This window comes from Nesoenas mayeri, assembly GCF_963082525.1.
Source record: "Nesoenas mayeri genome assembly, chromosome: 7".
Classification (NCBI taxonomy): Eukaryota; Metazoa; Chordata; class Aves; order Columbiformes; family Columbidae; genus Nesoenas; species Nesoenas mayeri.
In genome coordinates this window covers 18,095,395-18,115,915 of record NC_137551.1, presented here as the reverse complement: position 1 = coordinate 18,115,915, position 20,521 = coordinate 18,095,395, and the positions used below count along the sequence as shown (strand labels likewise).

At 45.2% G+C, this 20,521-nt stretch overlaps 1 protein-coding gene across 1 annotated transcript in view; it reads right to left on the bottom strand.

Moving 5' to 3' along the window:
- SYNPO2L (synaptopodin 2 like) overlaps positions 1-20,521 on the bottom strand; it is a gene marked incomplete at both ends in the record, with an annotated part of 34,951 nt that overhangs the window by 13,964 nt on the left and 466 nt on the right. Inside the window, 2 exons of the mRNA XM_080347502.1 lie at positions 3,025-3,686; positions 6,336-6,487. Of these exons, the coding sequence (XP_080203628.1) occupies positions 3,025-3,686; positions 6,336-6,487 (814 nt within the window). The remainder of the gene's footprint in view (positions 1-3,024; positions 3,687-6,335; positions 6,488-20,521) is intronic.

Genomic DNA, 20,521 nt, shown 5'->3' with positions numbered 1-20,521 from the left:
AAATGAAACCATAACAATCAGAGCATAAAGACTTATCACTCATCATGTTGAGACTAGGAAAGATGGTGGAGAAATACGGGAAGCGTTTCCTAGTTTCATTGATGATCTGGAGGAGAGTATACAGTCAGCCCTGATCAGATTTGCTAACAACATCAGAAATGAAGGAAAACCATACAGAAAAGGGGAAGTAGAGGGGCTGAATCAAATTGCCTGTGATCTGGAAAGCTCCAAGCTCTGGAAAGCTTGCAGTGAGGAAAAAGGTTTACAAAAGCTCTAGAGATAGGAAATAAAGAGCAGAGCTACAGATCCTAAGTTTAAGAAAATGCAAGAGCTGACAGGTGATAGCTGTCTTACTGAGATCCTTGTGGGGCAATAGAGCTGTGAAGAATGTCAATTGTTACCCTCAGTGGTGTGCAAAATAATTATTGTTTTTGTATAGAGATTTCAGTTATTCATCTAGAAATTTGATGTTTCTAGATACTCGTCTAGAAATACTATACCTGCAACTCTGCTTGCCTGAGGTGCAGGGACAAGTAAGAAAGGGAGAAAGTCTCTGTCACTTAAAAATGGCAGTGAAAAGTTAGAAATAATAAAAAGGACAAGAAAAATACCCCCAAGATTGGAGAAAACATCAGAGCAAGCATGAGAAAGGACTACATTCTAAAAATAAAAGGAGAGAACCATCTGGGTAACAGTCCCAACAAAAAAGAGTTTTTCACATTTTATGGTGCAGTGGTAGGAATTATAATGGAGAAGGCCATGGCAAGGCAAGGAGGGTGTGCTGAGCAGGTGCACTGGGAATATATTTAGATAGGTAGTGCCCCAAAAGGCAGACATCTGATTAGGTAGTCAGAATGTCCTTAAATGTCTAGTGTGTATCTATTGAGCCCCAGACTCCCATGATTGATTGTCCAGGTCACCTACCATAGTTAACTCAGATTTTAAAAACTTGCCTGACTTCTAAACCGTGAGCTTGATTTTGTGTTCCTGTTTAGCAAAACGCAGGAGTCTCTGTGTCCCAGAGCAGGCAAGTGTGCTGTGGGGGTTGCTGAGGAAAGGCAGAGAAACTGAGCTTTAAACTCTGTTGGCTCCACGGGAGCCTGGAGCAGCTGTAGGAGCTGAACCAATGCAAGCCCAAACATCCTTACCAAGGCTACATCTTTGTGGCAAGAGATGCTGTATTGTGTGCCTCCCATGCCAATAGCTTCTCTGCGGGCAGCCTCCCCACAGAGCTGCCGCATCTCAGCAGTTCCACATCCTCCTGTGTTTATTCCAGGCATAGGTGCTCCTTAGCTCTGTTCACCACATAATGAACACCTTCCACCCTTCTTACTTCCTTGCTTCCTTCCTTCACAAAGTTACTGGCTGCCGATCATGACTTTTGTTTTAATGGCTCTTGTGTTCTGGCATGATCAGGACATAAAGTTTTGCCTTCACATTTACTGCCAAGATTCCTAACCCAAGAAAAGGCCAAGCTGGCCTTGTGAGTTGCCATCCATGGCAGAGTAATTCTTACATAAGGACGCCCAAACATAATCCAGAAGGAGGGGGAACAGCGGAGGGGTAATAAAAGAATAAAATATTATCTCAGTCTGCGGTGCTTCTGGGAACCCTACCCCTAGCTGGCAATAGAGTTGCGTCATCTTCTGCCATGGGATACTATTTTGCCGTCAGACATGCTCTGCATTAAATACATGGCTTTCCTGGGAGCCTTCTGTACTGACGCTGTTCATGGAAAAAAGTCTTGATGTAAAGCAATTGCTCATCCACTGCTGGGAATATCAGGTGGCAGGGAGCAGCTGAACGTGCCTTTCTCAACATTCCCCTCATGCTTGTATATTATTCAAAGGGGGAAAAAATAGCTTCATCCTCAGAGAGGCTGAAATTGCTACTTTCTTTACTGTCCTCAAGAAATTTAGTGCTAAAGACTAGGAAGAAATAATACAAGGCACCAGGGTCAGTTGTACTTCGTAGCAGGGCCTGACATAAGGGACGCAACAAAGTCTGCCCTCTCAACAGAGAGCAGAGCAGTAAGACCATGCCCTGCCTGACAGAACCAGCCTAGATCTGAAAGTGAACTCTATAGGATCCCTTAGGCAGAATAGATAAAGGAATGTTTAGCCCAAGGAAAAGAGACACTTAAAAATTGCCTTGCAATATTATCTGGCCTGGGGAAGAATGTCTAGCATTTGGAGCACAGAATCACAAGTTAGAATTCGTGCTCTCAGTCTCATCACTTTTCTGTGTCTCTGTTTCCCATTCTGTCCCCCTGCTAAGCCTTATTTCTAGGCTCAGAAAAGTGTAAATTAGTCAGTCATAGTGCACACTGAGGTACTCATAGGAAAACAAGTTTTTTACTACCTTGTTTTTAATATTACTGGATAGATCATGGCTGTGAAGTCAGGTAACATCTTGCTCTGACTTCATGTCTGAGTTTGAAATATTCCTCAGGCAGCAGAAACCAGGACATGTATTCACAATTAAGGTCACTTCAGGTCCATCACCCATGCACTATACTACATTTTTCAGTACTTTATTCCACCTGGAAAGGTCTTGACTAGAGGGGTCCCACTAAAAGGCATTGTTCCAACAGATCATTTACTAGCTCCTGCCTGTCCTTGCTGGCAGCCCTCCACTGATGATACCTAAAAAGTGAGAAATTGTACCAGATCTCACCAGCTGCTACCAGACATGGACACCAAAGTGTTAAAGAAACCAATGACCTCTGTCCTGTTGTCATCACATAGAGGTGCTAGAGCATAGCTGGTTTTGTGGCTGTAGCTTCTACGAGTTATTCCCAGATCCCAGACCCTTTCTCTCATCTGTTCTTTGGACATCCTGGGTGAGCTGGACCCCACTGCCAAAGCTGCAATAGGAAGCCCCAGTCCCTGCAGGTCTGATCTGACTCTGCTTCTTCCCAAGCCAGAGGAGCTAACCCACTTGACATTTGCAGAGATGGAATTTTGGAGGGAGATCCAGCACAGGAAGAACATGCGGGTGAGTGGCAGGGTACAGAGGACTTACTGGCCTGCTTGGCTTTCTCCGCGTATGTGGTGGTTAGGTCTTCATCAACTGGGTGCTCCACTGGACCCACCATGGGGATGAGATGGCGTTCTGCTCGTATAGCCTTGGTGGCATGGGGCAGGAGCATCGCCTCTGGAGAAGGCTCCCGTCTCTCTGTTGATGGTGGCCGCAACTGTCCCTCGCTCTCTGAGAATGGAGTGTCCGTGCGGCTGCCAGGCAGGCAGGAAATCTCCCTCTTGGCCACCCCACCAGAGCTGGCCACCTCGGGTTCCCCCTGCGCAGCAGCCTCTGGCAAGCTCTCATAGCCGCTCTGCTCGGACAGGGACACCTCATCCTGAGGCGCATCCGCCTTGCTGGCGGTGCTGTCGGGCGGTGAGCGCGGGCTCTTCCTGCGAGCCCGGCGGTGCTTCTCCTGAGCCACATTGTCAGCATCGCTGTCTGTCTCGCCATAGTAGGCCTCACTGTCCGGCGGGGAGGTGAGGCTCTCCAGGTGCCTCTGCGACCTCCGCGGCTGTGATGGCTGTGTGGTGGCTGGGGCTGCTGCGGGTTCGGGGCTGAGCAGCTGCGCCGGGGGACTGAGCGGGGATGGCGAGGAGAGCACTCGCTGCCCTGGAGAAGGGGAGCGCTGGAGCCGTGGGCCAGTCTGGTCCCCACCAACTATCCTGTGGGGAGAAGTAAAAGCAGTGAGCAAGGTCTGGCTGGTGGGGCTGAGCTGGAAGGAAACCCCTTCATGTGAGAGAGGGCTAAGGACTGAGCTGGTGTTTCAGGTGTCTTTTAAGTGGTACAGACACCTGAAGTGCAGACACCAAGGGCAGACTCACCTCTGACGGCAGCTACATGCTCTCACCCTGATTTTCTGCTTCACGACTTTCTGAAAACCAGATGTTAAATGCTTAAAAATCAGAATGCCCTGAGAGCATAAAAATCTAAAAAGCCAACTTAATCAGGTCTCCAGGCATTTATTCTGGGGAGGTGACTTCCTGCATAGCAGATATTCCCCAGGGCAGTGGGACATACCCATACAGCCTGCCACTTCCCGGAGCGGGGGCTGAGTGGTGCCTCAGCCACCACACTGCACCCCGGCTGCCCCATGGAGCTGTGTCAGCTCTGCAGATCCTGGCACCCCTAAACTGCTAGTTCAGAGTGGGCTCCAAAGAAGTCAGTGCTGTTTGTTCACCCTGCCCTCTATGTGGGAGTAAATAGCAAATACTTAGGAGAAAAAGGCCCAAGTGGTTTTTTTGGGAATAGGACTCTGCTACCCTATGGTAGGAGTCCATCCTGACATGTGCAACCTGCTCGCTGTGGGACTGCTTTGCTACCAGTGCCTGGGGTTTGATGACTTTACTGCAGTCATGCCAGCCAGCCCAATCCATGGGCTTGTAAGTGAGCTGGAAGGATGACTGGAGTAGGGGCAGGGCAGACTGGGGCTGTGAGCCCCACTGCTGGCTGCCAGAGAGAGGGAGAACAGGCTATGCTGATGGGGAAAGAGTCAGCTCTGTCCTCCCACTCCTCAAGAGTGAGTCTGGATTGCAACAGCAGTTTGACTCCCAACTACACAGATGGGGTGAGGAACTTCCTCTTTTCCTTGCCAGATTCACCAGGGCTTGTTAGAGTTATAAAGGAGGTCTAAGTATTTGCCTTCTGAGCATGCATACCGGGCAGCCAGGCTGATAGCGTTGCCTCTGTGAAGCTGTGGAATTCATGACTTGGATCCCAGTTCTGAACTGTGAAATATTTATCCTCATGTCAAATGCAAACCTTTGTGGAAGCTAAGGGTGGGGCAATTTATCTGACAGTTTAATTTTTAAAAATATTTGCTATTATGAACTCTCACTGGGGAGCAAACTCAAAGCTCCCCAAACGAAACAGAACAGTCCTTCCTCTTCCTTAAATACTTGACCAGATAACGGAAAAGCATTTCTGCTTCTTAGCCAGTTTCTCGTTCCGCACTGTCAGGTCACAATCTCCCTCCCTGTCTCTCTCTCTTCATACACATCCCACACTGACAGACATACACATATGACCTTGCATACTCCGGAGTCATCCAGTTACCTCTCCTTTCTGAATAGGACTGATTGGTGTTTTCTCTGGGAACATAAATATGAAGTGGGAATAGAGACATGATCAGAAAGCAATATTCTATGAATTCTTCACTACCCCAAGATGAAGCCAACTGTTTACGTTATTTCCAAACCATCCGATGGTGGCTCCCAGAAGGCTGTGAGAAGCCTGCCTTTGTCACTTTGCTAATTCAAAGGGTACTGATTTTGGCCCATTGGAATTTGCCCAGGCACCTGTTGGCTGGAGATAGGCTCCAATGGGGTGAGATAAGACCTTGGCAAGGGACCAGGAGCTATTCTGGACACCCTGTGCAGGGCTAATTCATCCCACTTAATCACAGCTAGAGTATGGGGTGAGGACATCAGAAGGCACCGGCTCTTTTCCTGAAGCCAAGGGGAAGATCCTACATGCTCAGGCTTTCCTTCTCTGAGCACTGCCCACCTCTGCCCCCGGTTTACAGATGCCAGACCAGGATGGCTCTCCCTCTCCACTGCTCACAATGCTCTGTCTTTTCAGGGCTGTAAAAATCACATATCCCAGCCCCCTTCACCTAAGTTGTATTTCCTGGGGGTGACTTCTGTTTTGGCAGTAGCATGGACTAGCTGGGACCTCACACAGCTTTGCTGCCTTCATCTTCATATGATTCATTTACATCTTGGACCTCATCCAACATGCACTGAGGCACTGACTTAACCTTAGCACAGGTAGAACCAGGGACTTCACTGGAACCATTTTTGTGCTTAAATTGAGCCTGGTCTCCAGTACTCTGCTGGATTGGAGACTTTGCCAGAGATATTTCTTCTGCAAAAAGAGACTGAGCCACACACCTCTGTGGAAGTCAGTTCACACCCTATTGGACTGCAATGGCCTGCTGCAGTAAATACTCAAGTAATCTTGTCTTGGCTCAGTAAATAACTGTTCTGTAAAAATGGATTTGACTACATACATCCATTTTTACAGAACAGTTATTTACCCAGAATGAGCTGAAGTCTACATTAATTGCTGAGATTAACTGCCCTGTGGCATCTGCTTCCTAAATTGCTTATTCTTCACAGCATAGCCCTCACAAAAAAAACCTCTGGATGGCCGCACATTAGTCATGGGGAAGTCCTCCTAGTACACTTTGCAGTATGGAGAAACCAAAGGCTCCCTTCCTGCCTTCTTTCTGCTAGGTGTGGATAGCTGCTGTGCTGGATGAAGCTGCCCTGCTGCCTGCACTGTCACAGCACCGGCGCTTGGGAGCAGGTTACCTTTTCACGCGGATGTTGAGCATGCCGTTGGAGGAGTCAATGATCTGCATGGCGCTAGCGTGGGAGAGGCCAGCACATGACTTCCCGTTGATAGAAACTAGCACATCATTTTCCCACAGGCCTCCGCGGCACGCTTTGCTTCTCTTTCGGATCTAGAAAAGCAGAAGAGAGAGGACAGGGATGAAAGGAAGAACAACAGCTATTTCGTTCAGTTGCTTGTCTCCTGCTGGCCCTTTTATTACTCCATCCCTGACAAAATAAAATAAGACCTAAGACTACTGTGCTGCCAGGGTGGAGGAGCAGTCCTCTTGCACAAGCCCTGGCTGTGCCTTTCAGTCTCTGTATTCCTGTTAATTCCAAGAATCACTCTGCTGAGCACAGGCCTGACCTGATGATCAACCCAGTTTGATTCCTTCAGTGCAGATGAAAGACTCAAGAGCACCTACATGCTCTTCTCCTCTCATTCCCTATCTCTTAAGTTCCTTAGGAAGTCTGTGTTTCAGAGAGGGAGCAGGAGCTCTTTCCAGACTATCTCTGTACATGGCTGTGTGTCCTGTATGCCCCTACTGTGCTTCCTTGGTATGATCCCTGATGCTCACACAGAGCCCCTGCAGGTATCACCCTCTGGGAAGGTGAAAGAGGGAAGAGATGGTGGTTCCAAGGCACTTCCTGCTGTCAGGCATTCCTGCTTTATTGCCTTTGGCCAATATATTAATATTTCTGGACATCTGCATGAGGCCATATGGTGTCCTGTTATGTAAGTGTAAACTTGGAGTAAATCTTTAGCTTTAACAGGACTTGTGCAGGATATGCATTGCTGTATCTGAGAATGGAGTCTCGGTCTCTAGTTTCAGGCTAGTTCCTCTCATGGCCATCTTACACCAAGTGTTTCCTCTCCCATTTATTTCATCATGCATCAGTTAAATTTCTTACTGAAACCTCCAACCCAGCCTAGCCTTTCTGTTAGGACAAGCAAGCAAGCCAAATGCCAACTCAACCCAAAACCACAGACCTCTCCCGTACAGGCAAGCAATGGGATAGTCTTATAGGACAGCTTGGCACCCATAATGCCCTCATTTTGCACATAAAAGAATATCATGGCAAAAACACTAGATCAGGACAAAACGGGCCCAAGGTACTACTACCCTGGGTATGTAGCTGTTTCTAGAATATTTCTTCAGATCTTGCAGTTAAGTGAGAGACAAATCAGTGCAGAGCTGTTTAATAAAGCATGCAGTGAACCAACTGTGGCAGATCCCTGCGGAGAGGTAATACACAGCAGGGCACCTTCTCCCATATCTTGCAGCCTTGCTGCTCAAGCAACCAGAGTCCGCTATCAAATCACACAAGCTACTTTGTCGGCATTCCCATGGCAGCCTCAGGAAAGAGAAGTGGATGCAAGAGGATTTCTGCCCTGTCATTGCTCTTGCAGGTGCAGGAGTGGAGCAGGAAAGGGGAGAGCTGTAGCCCTGAGGGGGTTCAGGGGTATGGTTGGCTGGTCTCAGGGCACAGGCCCCCTGCACCCCTGTGCTGTGCTCACGGCCAGGGCTCAGCCCTGCTGGCTCGTGTCCAGCGGGCAAGAGCAGCACTCCTCCCAGGTCAGCCTGTCAGCAGGACCGAGAGGTGTTGGGGAAGAAGATGGAAAGAGGAGGGCTATGCTCTGAGTTGTTTGTGTGTTCAGTGGCACTTTATCACTCTGTAACCTCTCCAGCTTGACCCCAAATTTTGCCTGCATGCTTAAAATAGGGACTGGCTCATCCCAGCTGCCACATCTATCAGCCTCTGTCATCTCAGTCCTTTATTTCTCTCCTTGTTAATATAAGCCTGGAATGAGAATGTGTGGGTCTGTAATGAACTACTGCTGAAGAACCACTTTTCTGCTGTTACAGTATAAATGCTGCTTCTTGATATCCCCTCAAGGTGTAGCTGTTAACTGAGAAGAGATAGCAGATACATTTTCTAGTGCTGCCTACCGACGCAGCAGCTAATGTAGAGAGTCAAGAAGTTCAAGAAAGGTTAGAAGAAGAGTCTCCTCGTATTCCCCCAAAGGCCGACTGCTGCTCCATGGCCAAGTGCTTGGTGCTCAGCACTGTATGGGAACATATTTGCTGAGTATCTGTCCTAATTATGGAGAGAGAGGGGACTGGGGGTTAAAGGCTGTCAGCAGGTGCTCAGAGCATTCCTTGCATCCCATCGTACTCCTCCATGCTCACTGAAACCAACTGGATGTGGGCTGGTGACCCCCCCCCAGAGCAGAGCCAGTAAGCTTCCTGCAATTCTCCAGTCCCACAGCACTGCAGGACTTTGCTGGCAAGTGTTTGGGATTCCCAAGCAGGGAGGGTCAGGCTGAGCTCCCAATGCTGCCTGCTGCCGCTGCACACACCTTTCAATCAGAGGGGGCTGGTGGGATGCAAGCTGCCCCACGCAGACTGACCAACGTGAGCAGGCAATGTATTTCTTCTGTGGTTAATAAAGATGCTGGCTCTGGCTTGGTCTGTGCTCACTTTTTACCAGGGTGGCAGAAGGCCCACACAGTAAAGCAACTATAGTTACTTCAATGCTGTTGCGAAAGCCTGCAAACTAGCTTTAAAATCCAGGAGGGGACTTCTCCCCATCTCCATTCCTCCTTGGGAAAACAGGACCAGGTCTCTTCCAGCACAGGAGTCTGAAAATAGCACATGAATGTTCCTGGCTGTCAGTCTCCCACAGATTTATGTACCCCTCCCTGGAAGTTTATCAATGTGCTTCCCAGAGGTAGAGGGAAACAAACTATTCATAGCTTCATTTTAATGACAAACACCTACCCTAGGGAGGAAACCAAAGGGGTTAAAGGCAGAAGAGGACTGTGTAGGGAGAGAAGGAAGAAAGCGGTTCATACAGAAATACATACATACATACTTATTCCACAACTATGTCAGCAGGGTGCAATGTGTCGGTGGCTGGAGACCCTCTGGACAGAGACCAGCACAAACCTGCCAGTTTTGAAATAACTGCCAGCACAGTGCTGTGGGGACCTTTAATCACACCCCACAGACTGCATCTTGCTCACAGTGAGGGCAGCACTGAGCCTTTGAGGCCCAGGCCAGGGCGGCTGCCAGCCCCAAGGCCAGGCTTGCTGCCCACCCTGAAGGTCAGGCTGCCCTCGGGCTCAGCCACTTGCTCCCCACGTCCAAAAGATGCCCTCTCCTGGGCACCCAGTGAGCCACAGGAAGCGGCACCAACAGGGAGCTGCACCTCTTAGGCTGCAGACAGGGTGGAAGGTGTCGCCAAGGAGCTGTTCCTCAGAGGTACGAAAGGATGGGAAAAGCAGCGTTTCAAAGATAAACCCTTTCTGCTTCTTGTAGCAGATCCCTGGAGAGCTTTCTTGCACGAGTGAGAGGCAGCACTGAGGAACCCTGGCAAGTGGTTGGGGTAGTCCCAGACCTGGCCCCGCGGGATCACACTGCCTGACCTCCTACCACTAACTGCGAGGACTGACCTCCTCTTTTGGGGGGGAACCCCACGAATTCTCTGAGCCTCTCATAACTACGTGCCTATTGCAATTACCACTCTGTGCTTCAGTGGACACACTCCTCCATGGCACACCTTGGCTCACATGGCACAAATGTCCTGTTTCGATTTCACCTGGGTTTTGGGAATCCCAGTCTCATGGCCTTATTGTTTTATGCTACTGGAAATACAAATCAGTGCGGAAAACTGGAACTATAATGTAAAGAAACACATTTACTCAGGAGACTCTCCATCTCACTGCTCTCTCAGCAGGACTTCTGCTGTGACAAAAGAGCTCCTGTCAGAGAGGTATGGGTTTCTGTAGCACTGAGCTACACGCACATACATGCCCAGGTTTTCTTTCATTACTGTGCCCTCTCATTGATCATATTGAAACAGACAGGAGGGAAAAGACAGAAGCAGCTGAAGCAAAAAAGGAAAAGGGTGAAGGCAACAAATGAGGAGGAAATTAAGAAGAAAAGGTTTTGGAATGGAAGGCCAGTGCTAGGAGAGGCCAGGAAGGCCAGGGCTAGGATCAGGCTTTGATGGAAGTTTCCTTGTTCAGCCCTGGGGAGACAAAAGGACATGCTGATACGGGACGTGTCTCCAGGGAGTCCAGCCTAGCTTTTGGGAACAGAATGCAAGAGAGGAGGGGGTCAGATGCAACTTGGCAGCATCTGTCCTTCAGTAGGGACTATAATTAGATAGTGGTATGTTGGGGGTGAACACACACTCAAGTGCTAAGAATAGAGTAATCCTGATAGTGGATAGTTTTTTAACAATCTTTTGCTCTGGCACTTATATTTTCTCTGTCTCAGCTGCCCACCTAAGCACAGAGACCCAGTAAGATACCTTTGCTATGCCTTGTCTATTAAGTTGTGAATAACATCTTCATGGTAATGCCATATTTTTTTTTGAAGCTATTTCACAGAAAAATATTTACTCTAATCCATTATAATTACACTAAACATTACACTTCTCTATTTAGTTCAAATAACTTCCTGACCAAACACTGTATTTGTGTTTAAGATGACTCGCCTCTTGGTAGAGTAGGTCCAGTGTCTCTGCAGGCCTACTTCATAGGTCATCTGCAGTGAAGCTAAATTAGGGAGTCTTTCTATAGAGAAAGAAGGGAGAGAACATACACTTTCTGGGATGAACACAGCAAGGGAGGCTGGGGAAAGAAGGTATCCTGAGTGACAGGACAGACTTGGGTGGCTTCTGGGCAAGGAGTTCAGAGATGAAACTTGGTAGTGGCAGAGGATGTAGGTGCTGGCCAATCCATTAAGTACATGTAAGACTACTGTAATGTGTTACCACCTAGAGTGTACTGGTGTGGGGGATATTGCTATCCTGGTGTGGGAAAAACAGAATAACATCTTTGGTGCACTAGACTTAATTCTAATTTGTACCAGGGGGTACAAGCTGATAAAAAACAAATGCACCTAATCAGGGATTGTTAGTTTTCTGTCTGCACTTAAACCAAGTGTCTTAAAAAGGGCATTTTGTTGTGATAATACAAGGGGGGAAAACATTCCCAAACAATCCACCTTCTTTTTCTAAGCAAAGGGTTCAGCAGAGGGCTTGTTGCTAGGAACAAGTATCTAGCTAGAGTTGGCTGCAGGTAGATAAAAAGGGGCTTTATCTCCATGGCCTTTTGTTACTTGATGGGAGATTAGCTGAAAAGTGAGTGAAGTGTAATACCAGTGACAAGGAATAATGCCACATGTACTAGAATAGATACTAAAAGTACTTGATAAGCATTTTATTCTCAACAGAGTAAACAGTGGGATATAAAGCGGGTTTTATATGAAGCAAGGATTCAGAAGGAACAAATACATTTGCCAAAAAGCAAGAGTCCCAGTGCCCACATCTAGCTGCTGGGACAAAAGAAATTGAGCGTTCAGAAGAAACATGCTTATACTTGTCCCATGTAAGTCCTTTTCTAGGGGCTCAGCCGTGCTCCTTTTGACATAAAGGATTTTAGGATTGAAATCTAAGGGAATTAGAACTCATAAGCAGCTCTGGCCACCAAAATGTCTCTGTACATGGACAGGCACTGAACTGGGACAGAAGCCACAAAAGAGCCTTGAACACAGGGCAGAGTAATCCAGAGACATGGCTTCAGTCCTCCAGAACAAGGTGTTCTCAACCTTAGCACTGCATGCTGGTACTGTGCTCTAAAGGGCAGTGCGGATACGCAAGCTCTGAATAAAACCCTTACTCAGAACAGAGGACTCTTTTCAGCTGCCACCAACTGTTGAACAGCAGCAGTCTTAATTATAATATGCCTCCAGAGTGTTTATGCTGAGAGAGGGCAAGCTAGAAGAAGACATACCTACTATTATTTTGATAGAAATAGGTTATGATCCAAGATTAAAAAAACCCACATTTGCAATAAGTTATTGTACACAGCATTAATCATACTTGTAAGCGTGGGTTACTGCACCAAAACACAGCACTCCCTAGAATCATAGAATCATTTTGGTTGGAAGAGACCCTCAGGATCATCGAGTCCAACCATAACCTAACCTAACTCTAGCACTAAACCATGTTCCTAAGAACCTCGCCTAAATGCCTTTTAAACACCTCCAGGGATGGTGACTCCACCACTTCCCTGGGCAGCCTGTTCCAACGCCTGACAACCCTTTCCGTGAATAATTTTTTCGTAATATCCAATCTAAACCTCCCCTGACACAACTTGAAGCCATTTCCTCATGTCCTATCACTTGCTACTTGGGAGAAGAGACCAAGACCCTCCATGCTCAAACCTCCTTTCAGGTAGTTGTAGATCAATAAGGTCTGACTATCAGAGAGCCTCAGAACTGGTCTGAGGAGGATAAGCACCATTGTTCTGTAGCAGCAAGGACGGCATGAGCCACAGGTACAGATTAAGCAAGTACCCCACATTCACCTGAAGGATTCTGGGGAAACTTTGGTACAGAGACCTCCTGTGCCTTGCAGCATCTTTGTAGGCATCTTGTAGGTATGAACATATAGGAAAAACAGGCTCAGATGTATTCAGTATTGTACTTGCTAGCAAGCAGCGGGTAGAATAATGCCTGCAAATGAACCTGGGATCTGGACTGCAATTGCCTCCACCACTCCCAGAGCCACTGCCTGTGGGCAGCTTGCATGCAGCCGTCTTGCTTGGGAGAACGGAAGAAGTTAATTGCTGAGCTTCGTTCTACTCCGTAGCAGCTGCCATCAGTGTCAGAGAGTGGTCCCAGGTAGATTTAATGCACCAGGTATAGACATAGCTTGTATGGTTTCACAATAACTGCTGATAGTCATCTGTCAAGAGATTTTTCCAGGACTCCTGCCTGCTAATGGGCAAATAGGATGTAAAGAGGAAACTGCCCAAAGCCTTAATCTCTGCAAGGAGGAAAGGGAAAGCTTTTCTAGCAGTGTCCTTCAAACAGAAGTCTTAGACAGCTTGTAGAAGCCAAAAGAATGGAGCAGCACAGCTGTGGTCACACAGCAGAGGAGAAACCATTCAGGACAGTAATGTGTGAAAGACCAGGAGCTGACATCACACTTTGTGACAGGCATCACTGCCTCGTGCCGTTTTGAGGGAAGGTAGGAAGCAAAAAAAAAGAACAAACACAGAGCGAAGCGGCTTGGGCTGTGAGAAAGGAATAGTTTAACTACCAGTTAAAGATTATGTCAGACTGAATATAGACTAGAAATCTAACAGAATTATGATTATTATAATGTATTCTATATAGTATTATAAAATATAGTGATAGTAATAGTAATAGTAATAGTAATAGTAATAGTAGTAGTAATAGATAGAGGGAATGGCATAACCACCGACCAAGTCCATCCATGCAGTCTGCTATCTGTACTTGTTCCAGCAGGGAGCTCCTATGTAAGGGCACTTCCCCTGTAGGTATCTTGAAGCCCCAGTGAGGCAAAAGGAATTCTGAACCAGATCATCAGCTGATACAATCAGCAGTGGTGATTTGCAATCATGATAATGTGGTTTTCTGTTTAAGCCATTTTCTTATTAATATAATTGTCCTGGAGGCCCTATCCCACATCCCTGCTGGGAATGAAGGGCAGAGCTCCCTTTTCAATCTCTGCACCTTGCTCACTGCTGTCCCAGCGCTGTGCAGAGTTTGCAGCTTCTCAGGCAGACAGCAGCCCTGGATTCCCGCACATTCTCCCAGCATGAGCTGACTGCTGGGTCAGCTGCTCCTTGGAAAGTTCCACCAGCACCACAGCCTGCGCTCCCTTGCTGGCAGCCACGGGTGGCACCTGCCTAAGTGCCGACAGGCCATAAAACATGTCCGTGAGCACTCCCAAAGCTGCCTGAGGCACTTCTTCCACCGCACCAGCCCCCCGAAACCAGCATTAGTGACAGCTATAGACTAGGCTGCCAGCAGTGCTTTTTTAGTTGCGACAGTAAACATTTGTTAAGACAGATAAAGAACAGCCTGCCCACTGAAAAGGGAGAGGAGGAGGAGTTGCTTGCAAATCTGGAAGCTACCAGACCTGTTTGGGTTAGAGCTAGCACCTCCAGCAGAAATAATGTCACATGAGCAAAGGAGAACAGGACAGAGCAGCCAGGCTGTGGGTCACAGGAACCGGCAGCATGGCATAATGGCAGCAAGGATATCTGGCAGAGGAGACAAGTAGAAACAGTGAATTTTCAGCAGAGAATTGTACAGGAGACAGTGGGGATGCATGAGAAAGAGGTAAAAAGGCGGCTGTGATGAACTGCTCCAAATGACAAGACAGTTATTGGTTTTAGAAGCTATAAAGTCCTGTGCCACTGCTTTCCCTAATGATTCACTCCATTGCTGCAGACTATTTGTACAGAACAGGGAACTGAAAGGAGCCTCTTGAGTTAACAGGGCCAGTCCTCCATTGTTTCACATGCCATATTGTTTAATTCAGTTCATAAACTGATCGTAAAAGGTTCTCAGTTATTTTTCTAGATTGGAAAGTTGTTACTGAACCTCCCTGTTCATTGTTTTGTACACATTTAGTTGGTGACAAGGCTGTCCTACATTTGAACAGTGCTGTTGGTATTTGCCCAACATCTATTTCTAGACAGCAATCATATCTTTCAACCTTTTGCTAGATGAAAGAAGCTTCTCTCCTTCCCTCCTTTTCTACAGCTGTTCTGAGATTCATTTTTGTTGAAACTGGCTGGCTCCATAGCTGTTGTATATCCAGTGAATTCCCACTTGTGCATTAGACAGTAACATCAATACCTTCACGTCTCAGTTACATATGGCCACCCAAGGCTCATTTGTTTATGTTTGCCTTTTTTTCAGAGATGCATCATTTTGACAGCTCATTATCCTCTTGTGATGCACTAATATGACCAGGTCTTTCTCCTCTACTATCAGTATTAGCTGGAAAGCCTCCAATTTCTACTTATTTCTTCAGTATTACTTGTGCACCAGACTATGCTGAAGCTACAAGTGCCTCCCATGCTTTGTGTATTCAGTAACTGGGTTTCTCTCTTCTTAAAAATTATGTCCCTAATATAGTTCCGAGTTTCTTACTTTGGTTGACTGACTTAATGCTTATGTTGTATCTTATGATTTTTCTTAGAGTAGCTATTTTACATTTTTAGTTTCATGTGCATTCAAGTGCATTTCATGCACTTATTGCCAAGAAATGCTCCAGAAACATGATGGTATTGTTCTCCCTTACAAAATCAAAGAATAGCTGGGGTTGGAAGGGACCTCTGGAGATCATCTAGTCCAACCCACTTGCTAAAGCAGGTTCACCCAGAGCAGATCGCACAGGAATGTGTCCAGGCAGGTTTTGAATGTTTCCAGAGAAGGAGACTCCACAACCTCTCTGGGCAGCCTGTGCCAGTGCTCTGGCACCCTCAAAGTAAAGAAGTTTCTCCTCATGTTTAGATAGAACCTCCTGTGCTTCAGCCTGTGCCCGTTGCTCCTCATTCTATTGTTGGGCATCACTGAAAAGAGTCTAGTCCCATCCTCTTGACACCCACCCTTGAGATATTTATAAGCATAAACAAGGTCCCCTCTCAGCCTTCTCTTCTCCAGGCTCAACAGACCCAACTCCCTCAGTCTCTCCTCATAAGAAGGATTCTCCAGACCCCTAATCATCTTCATAGACCTCTGCTTGACTCCCTCCAGTAATTCATTGTTCTTAAATTGGGGAGCCCAGAACTGGGCACTCTCTTTTCATATTGGGAGAACCTTCTCATTATTTATAGCTTCTCCTTGCAAGGAACGCTGTACGTGTCACGGCCGTGTACTTTTCCCTCAGTCTTTCTAAAATAAAAATCTTGCCATCTATGGATCCTTTTTGTTTCTTGCTTTTATGCTTGTTTGCTTTCTTTTCTCATGACTTTGTGGCCAAAGATTTGTTGTGTCATGTTGCCATGTGCACCACAGCTACTAAGCTATATCAATGCAGCTTTATTTTGGTAAGGGGTAGTGTAAAATTCCACTATCCTTTATTTGCTTCGCTAGGTATGAGTTAAAAGATTCATTAGGAATCACAATAAGCCAAATATGAATGCACAGTAGTTCAACTGATTTCACTTAAAAGGACATTGCTGTAACTAAGATCAAAATGGAGATTTTCCTTTTTCGGGTTCTTTACTCCTTATTTTCCCCTGTATTTGTTTCTCTAGTTCTCCATATTCCAGTCCTTCCTAATTTCTGCAGAATTATTCATGTTGTCTGTTGATGTTTGATCCTGCTGTGTATCTGCCTGCTGAGCATATTAATGTCTGCTGTTCTTTCAGCTCAGTCATTACTGAGTTGATATTTTAATACAACCCTAATTTAAAAATCATCTATTCTTTCTCACTGAGGGCTCCCCAGACATGAATGCATTTTCTTTTGCTTCTTCTTTTGTCTCACTCTTCTCTCTTACCATATCTGTTTTTATGAGATTGAACTGTTACGGTACCCCTTTCATGTACATACCAGTATGATATCCTTCATACACACATCAAACATTTTTAGCACCCAGACACTGCAAATGATTGTTTGGGTGGAACAAAATAGTTAGTATGTGCTCTTGCATGCAAGTTTAAAATGAAAGGAATAGACATCTGCAGTTACAGATCTGGAACCATATAGTCAGTTTGCATTAACACTAGCATTTCAGTCTTGCGTATCTTATTTGAGCTTTTCCCTCAATAACCACTGGGCACTGCTGGAGGAAACAATGTGTGTTTCCCTGACCCTGAGGCAGGTAGAGCTGGTTTGGCTCCGTAAGGTTATTTGAACGCAAGGTTAGTTATGTATGGCCCAAGAGCCTGTTCACAAGGTATGTAATTCCAGCACCTTGCTCTAGCGTGTCTGAACCCATAACTCACAGGGAGTCACATGGCACAGAAGGTCGGTGGCAGCTGGATCTCCTTTGTTTTGGCTGGACTGAGGTGTAGAATTGATCCCTTGCTTGGTCAAATGGTTTAAACTACAGTTATGCATCCTTTCAGTCTGTAGAAAAATGGGTTCACCCTAGTTCCAACATGTTCATTTACTTTATTTAGCTGCAGCCAGCTGAATACTTTGCACTAGAAAGGGCAGTTTAAAATGCATATAGTCACTGTATATTATGAGTTAGCTGCAACTTGGGGAAAAACCCCAACTCAATAATTGAACCCATCATTGTGAACAGCTTATGACAGAACAATCAAGTAGAGGCCCACCAATGTATCTGAAGAGGATAGAGAATAATGCTGGGAACATTCTAATGTCATTAAATACCATCTAGAAAATAATGCTGGAAACACTCTAATGTCATTAAATACCATCTTGTCTGGAAAAAAAAAAAAAAGGAAAGCATACAACAGACCTGAAGAATTTTCAGGGGAAAAAAATTACCAAGAGCAGCAACCAGTGATTGATTTTATCATAATCTGCATATAGAGAAACAATTAAAAAATTCTGATGATGTAAACTTTAGAAAGACCTGTGACTGTGTAAATTGATCATGTAAGATGATTAATTATGCAGGACTTTGTAATACAACAAGAGTGACTCAAACAGGAAATCCCACTTTGTGCAACATGTAGTTTTTGGGATGCCTGGCTGCTTGATGTTATCAAATCTTCACTACGAAACCATATAAGATTCAATCAGACAAGTAAAGCACCAGCTGTTCACAAATAATTATCTGTTTATGTGCAGAGTTAAACACCAGGACTGTCAATTATTTTATACTTCACAGGGCATGCTGATAATCAAGTGGAGTGACATAATTTCCCTCCACATTGCACTACTAGAAAATGACATGCACTGGTGAAGTTTACAACTTCCTCAGCACCACTTGCACGAAACACAAAGGAAGTTGGAAGCAGGAGATGGAGTGACCATTAACCTAGTCTGGTCTAGCTATTCCAGCATCTTTACATAATTGCAATGTATATCATTTATATATAACTTGTTATGCTTCATTCATTTCCTCTTCCTAGGCCCAAATTAGCTCTTTCACACTCTTTTTCATCCAGAAAGATGTATATAGAAACAATTTGACTCTGCATCCAAGGGTAAGCATCTTTCCTTAGTGTTCCTACTATTACTTTTCTAGTCTAGAAGTTGAAATTGCCTAAAATAACAGCACTGGAATCCCCTGAAACACCAACTGTATCCCCTCAAGTATCTCCTGGCACCTATTGGATATTCATGCCTGTATCTCCTGTCATATTTTCTCCAGATTCATCCATGTTCCTGTTCTGTCCTTCCCCATTCTGTCCAAATAGGTTTTGCTGTAAGAACCAAAGCGCTCGTATTTCTTTTCTGCTAAGCCAAAGTTTTCATGGTCTCATATGAACACATCTCTTTCTCCCCAAAAGTTCTGCCTTTGACAGCAATCAGCTTACTAATAGACCCTCTCATTTATCTAATCTGTCTTTCCATACACACACAACACATTCTTCACCATACTAATGAACATGGTGTTGTTATTTGACCTTACCTTTGCTAGGCAGGCTCAATCTCAGTGACACCTCCCTCTCACCACACTGCCCAGTGCTGCCCTGTGGCACTGATACCCTGGATGGAGGCCAAACAGAGCAAACTGCTCATCCACATGATTCGCAGCTCTAACAAAACAATAGAGAAACGTACCATACTGCCCTGTTTCTGAATGCACTATCATAAGGCCACAATCCCTGGTCAGGCTTCTTTAGTGATGAGACCATTTCCATCTTTGGCTCCTAAATATCCAAATGGAAAGTTCTAATGATGTTAGAATTTTGGAAGATCCTTTGCAGGCAGCATTTTGGCCCAGACTTCATTCTGCTGGTGTCAATAGCAGAATCCTAACTGCAAAAGAAGGAAGTTGATCTTTCAACTCAAGGATTCAAACTTCTATTCTCCGCATGGTAAAAGGAGGACAGTTAGGTTATGCTATGACTCCTGGAGGTTTATTCTCTTCTAAGCAGTTTGTATTCAGATATGATCTTACTGGCTTCCCGGTATGGATCCATAAATCCTTTATTTGCAGACTGTTTCAAGGGTGTTGCCTTTAAAACAGTGAGTACGTATGGTCACCTGGATGCCATTAAATTCTGGACAATAATAGCCAAAAATCATAATTATAAAATAAAAGTCCTGCTTGAAGAATGATTTATACTTCGAGCCTCAAATGGATTTGTACCAATTATATTTTCCATAATTATTTTTATGCAATATTCAAGTATTGTAAAATATATATATTTGGATTGCTAGACTTAAGATATGGCACTCAGTTCTGGGTGAGATCTACTTCTAGTTAATACCTTTCTGGAAGTGCTACTAATCCTTGAGCAATATTTCATTCTCCTTAAGGTGCAACTTAGCCTGGGTAATGGCTAGTTCTTGCCACTGTTCAATCTTGAGCAGTCTTTATAGGACACTCAGTATTGCTCCCTTCTTCAGTCCCAGTTTCTTTTCTATTGGGGGGACAAGCAAGAGTCAAAATAATCCTAGACACTACAGAGTTTACATGGCCACTGAAAAATCCCATTTTCCTAACAACCACTGATGCCAGACACTTGTTTCAATTACACTGATTCTTTCTCTTCAGCACCTGAAGCTCTATGAGGACACACAGAATTTGTTTTCCTGGACAAAAATCACCTTTCTCTATGTAAGAAACATTCACTTCAGGGCCCAGCTATGGGATTCCGAACCATTTGGCAGAGGTTACAGATAAACACTCCTTGATCTAGGGTAAGACAAATGACACAGAACATTTCATTTTAAAATTCTCTGTCAGAGGCACAGCCCACTTAAGGAAACAGAAGGAGCTGGGCATAGCATTTTTTCATTCCTGCTGCTGGGTGCCTTCCAGTGAGACATCCTGAGATATCATTGTATCAAGGCTAATGCAACTGTTACGAGCTTAATAAACAGGGAACTTTTTTTCCTAATTTTTGTGCTCTTACTAGTCTTTATGAAAAGAGAAGAGTAACAGCTGCTTTCAAAAGCAGTGCAACTCAAGGTTCATGTTTCTTCTTTTTTTATTTCATCTCACATCCAAACAACTACTTTTCTTTAATTCTTGAAATGGAACCAGTATTTGCTGCTTAGAACATAAAAAATATTCACTTCAGACAGTAGTAAGAAAGTTCCACCAAGAGGAGAGATCCTAAGAAATGTGCATCTACTTTGAAAGACGGAATATAACGATTAAATGTTACTGACAGTTGAACTGAATTAAAAACACAGCTTTTGTTGCTTTCATTTGAATTATTTTTTCTCTAG